The 4,268-nt window shown below is 46.7% G+C and overlaps 1 protein-coding gene across 3 annotated transcripts in view; it reads right to left on the reverse strand.

Moving 5' to 3' along the window:
- RMDN3 (regulator of microtubule dynamics 3) overlaps positions 1 to 4,268 on the reverse strand; it is an 18,028-nt gene that overhangs the window by 4,524 nt on the left and 9,236 nt on the right. For all 3 annotated transcript variants that reach the window (XM_008570238.1, XM_008570239.1, XM_008570240.1), the window contains 2 exons: positions 3,181 to 3,466; positions 2,211 to 2,313 (listed from right to left, as the gene is read on the reverse strand). In XM_008570238.1, coding sequence (XP_008568460.1) covers positions 2,211 to 2,313; positions 3,181 to 3,466 — 389 coding nt within the window. The remainder of the gene's footprint in view (positions 1 to 2,210; positions 2,314 to 3,180; positions 3,467 to 4,268) is intronic.

Genomic DNA, 4,268 nt, shown 5'->3' on the forward strand with positions numbered 1-4,268 from the left:
TAGCTGAGCGTGGTGCTGACAACACCAAGCCAAGGGTTGAAATCCCCTTACCGGTCATCTTTGAAAAAAAGAAAGAAAGAAACTATCCCCAACAGACCTTACTCTGGAGGGTTTTTGATCTGGGATCTGTGGACAGGTTTCAGGATGTCTGTAAATCCCTCTGAAACTATAAAATTTCAGGTATGGGTATACTTTACTGGGGAGAGGGTTCAAAGCTTTGATAAGATTCTGAAAAGGATCCATGATCCAAGAACATTAACCATGGCTCTAGACCAAAGCTCCTTCACAAGAGCCATATAGACTGAGGTCTGACCAGAGATGACTTCTACTTAGTCTTAACCAAGTTTTCTAGGCACAAGAGAAATCAAAGCCCAAATACATGGAAGCTCTTGATGAGAGTCCCCTAGAATATTAAGGAGGTTGGAGACTATAGACCTACGCTCTGGAGAAAAAAAACATTGCAAAATGGGACTTCTCATTTGATTAAAACAGAGAAGGCTTGGAAGGGAATGTGGAGAAAATGGAACAAATGCGTTGAGGTGGTAGGCTGGCTTATCTGAAATGTTTCTTCATATTTGAGTGATAATCGTATAATGTTTATACAACAAATCCATTTTTAAGGCAACTGATGCTATGAAGGACTCTACATCCCCCTTTCCAAACAGAAGGACCATATAGCCCTACCAACATACTTGCTAAGTGAATCATAGGGACATTTCCTCTTAGGGGATTTCTCTCTGCCCTCTTAAAGCATTGTCCCACTAGGAAAATATCAGCAAAGAATGAATGAGACAACCAGTTTCTGCCAAGCTAAACAGTGAAGTGGACATCGCCTGAGTTCCCTCAGAATGCCTGTCTCCTGGTGGTCCAGCTTCTAGAAAGGATGAAATGAACTTTAAACTCAGCAAGGATAGTTCTTAAAGGCTACAATCCCAAAGCTGGACCTTCAGAGACACTCTGTAGTCATCTGAACTTCAACAGGAACAGACTTACCCAGTGATGCTAAGCTCAGGAAGCCAGACCAAATAAGTGCTGGCTGTGGCTGCTCCTCTAACCACTGCCTCCACCCCTGCCTTCTGGATTCATGCTGGCTACTAGCACTAAGAGGAGATGATCAACGATCAGAGAGAAAGGAAAGATTGTTGTTGACACCAGGAGCCCAAAAATCACCCCAAAAGTTGATCAGAATCCTCACTTGAGATTTAGGAGGGAAGGCAGAAACTTTAGAAGAAAAAAAAGTAAATAATAATTAAGCACCATTTGTTAAAACTTCCAGGGATTTTTCTGAGGGTCTATATCAATAAACATTTTTAACTCAGTCTGTTTTTTACTCCATCGACAGAATTCTGGACATGTTTAGAACACTGGCTGCGAGGTACTGTCAGATTCTAAATTATCAAAGATTCAATATTGTTTGTAAGGCTGTACTTATAAAAGAGGGAAAGTAGAGAAATCCACTTTGGTTAACTTTAGATAATTAAAACACAGACCTAGAAGCCCATTGATGGTGCCTGACTCGGGGCATGTGGCTAGGCAGGACACATCAGTCTTTTTTTGTGTTTGTTTTGTTTTTGGCAGCTGGCCAGTACAGAGATCTGTACTCTTGACCTTGGTGCCAGTCTCTTTTTTTGTTGTTTTTAAAGTCCCAGGATTCTCTGACTTCATAAGGCAAGACTAGGCCCAGAGCTTGGCACCAGTCATGCATCCTACCCTTCAGTGGAGAAACTTTTGCAACATACTTGCTAAGTGAATCATAGGGACTTCTAAGCTAGCAGTAATCTCCCAAACTGCTTCTAGGTGCTCACCATACATACTCCACTCATTATATTCTGAAAACATCTCACCCATAGGTGCCATAACTGAAACCAGATTCCTAAGCAGCAGCAAAACATCTCAGGTTAAGAAAGGATGCTTTGTCCCCTCCTTATGGTTGGGGAGTGAGAACAAAGAAGAGTGCTAAAATGATACAACTACTCATAAAAACATGTGCACCTGTATTACTCAATCACCATGATGTGCAGATAAGCAGACAGTGCTGTCTCAAAAGAAGGATACACGGGCCCTTGGAAGCCAGTTTGTTCCTAGTAACTGAGCCACAACTGCCCTGTCAGCCAGCATCTTGGTAGTTCCTCCAGACCCCTAGCAGATGGGCCAGTTCCATCCCCAGAATCATTCAGTCCCCTTCCCACCAAGAACCTGTCAGCACTTACCATTTAGGGCATATGACTTCTTCTCGCTCACCTCATCACTGAGCTCACACATGTCACTGTAGGCCCGGGCCAGGCGCCAGAGAAAGTCCTGCCGGCTTCCATACTGCAGACCAAGCAGAAAGGGGTGAGACCCCTCTTCCCTGGGCCTTGGCCTTGGCCTTCCCCTCTCACCCTAGGTTTGAGTTTACAAACTAGTGTGTTAATAATCACTGACATCAGGCCAGCCCCTATGCACAGCCCCCCTCCCCCCCCGCCCCACGACTTCCCATGTGCAGGTAACTGATGACACCTCTAGCCAACAGCTTGTACAATCACAGGGTGAGGGCAGTCTGGCCTCCTACTACTGTCAGAAGGAAAGGTCAACTCCAAGAAAATGTGATGAGGCACAGCAAAAGAGGTCTTGTTGACACATGAAAAAAATGTGAAATTTCCCAAGAAAAGGGAAAATTCTAACTTTGGGGGGACATTTTTACCTGGATGAGCATTAATTTTGTCAGTGAACCTGAGAAGAAGGGAATTGTGGTTGAGTGACCTACACAATTGTCACTTGTGATGGAAACTTCAAGTGGGGCAGGCAGCTTGGGCTCTGCCTCAAGGAAAAGAGAAGAAGAAGGGGAAAAAACATTCCAGTTCTTTCCATATTTTCCTCCACAGTGAGAAGTGGAGCTCTTTTTTTGCACTAACTCTGCAGGAGGCAGAGGACTGCACTCCTCCTCCCCAGAGGAGGAAGCTCTGGGGTAGGCAATACACTGGCTCCAGGGTCCACCCCGGGCCTCCTTGGAAGAGGATATGCAACCTGGGGGATGTAGAACCAGCCATTTCACCCCCATTTCCCTTCCCATGTCACCTTGCAGGGTCAGTAACCACATGGGCCTTGCTTCATTCCCTGGGGGTAAGGACCTGAGGAAGGGAGGAAAGGAGGAAGTAGAGAGGAAGGGAGGGGAGGGGAAATAGGCAGCTGGAGCCTCACCACCAGCTTGTTGTTGAGCAGCAGCTGGAAACCCTCCCGCTTGCTCTGCTCGCTGCCCTGGTGCAGCTCATCTGCCTGCTGCAGGAGGGGCAGCACGTCCTCCAGGCCCGAGGAGACTACAGCCTCGACAGCACCAGGCACTGGATGCGAAGCTGCCTCCACCTCCAGATCCAGAGAATCCTTTCTCCCCATCTTCACAGTCTCACAGCTTACTTCATCTTCCCCGTCATCACTCTCCTTGTCAGAGTCCCGCTCATAGTCAGACTCGGCATTGGCTGTAGTATAACTGGCAGAGAAACGTAAGTGACAGTGTCAAGGGGGGTGGGTGGAGTGTGGTTTATTCAGGTCAGAGTCTCTAGCACCTATTGTACCTGGAACTGGTGTACCAAATAAGAATCATTCCTACCTCTCAAGGGCAGAAATTCGTCTTCAAGAGAAAGCTTTCCATGGGCATTATGGGCAGGGAAAATGATCCAGGAGGGGAGGAGTAACCTGGTCTGGGCCAATATGAGAACACTGCTTAGCTACCACCAAGTCTGCCAGAAAACAGACAAAAAGAAAAAGCCTGGAAAGGTATGTATAAGATGTGGCCAGTAGATCTCTTAGGGTAGAGGAATTAAAGGTACTTTTTCTTCTGTCTTTTAATATTATATGATTGCTTTAAGTGAGCATATCTTCTTTTTATAAATAAAAAAATTTTTTAAGATTAAAAACCTGGGCCGGCCCGGTGGCGCACTGGATAAGTGCGCCGCTTGGGAAGCGCAGCGGCGCTCCCGCCCGAGGGTTCGGATCCCACATACAGACCGGTTCCCGCTCACTGGCTGAGCGAGGCGCGGGAGCGACACCGAGGGTTGCAATCCCGTTGCCGGTCCCCGGTCCGGTACGGGGGCAACACTGAGGGTTGCGATCCGTTGCCGGACACGGAAAAAGACAAAAGACAAAAGACAAAAAAAAAAACCTAGAAGAGCTGGGCTGGCCCATGGCTCACTTGGGAGAGTGTGATGCTGACAACAGCAAGTCAAGGATTAAGATCCCCTTACCGATCATCTTTTTAAAACAAACAAACTAACTAACCAACTAACTAACCA

This window comes from Galeopterus variegatus, unplaced genomic scaffold (assembly GCF_000696425.1).
Source record: "Galeopterus variegatus unplaced genomic scaffold, G_variegatus-3.0.2 Scaffold583, whole genome shotgun sequence".
Classification (NCBI taxonomy): Eukaryota; Metazoa; Chordata; class Mammalia; order Dermoptera; family Cynocephalidae; genus Galeopterus; species Galeopterus variegatus.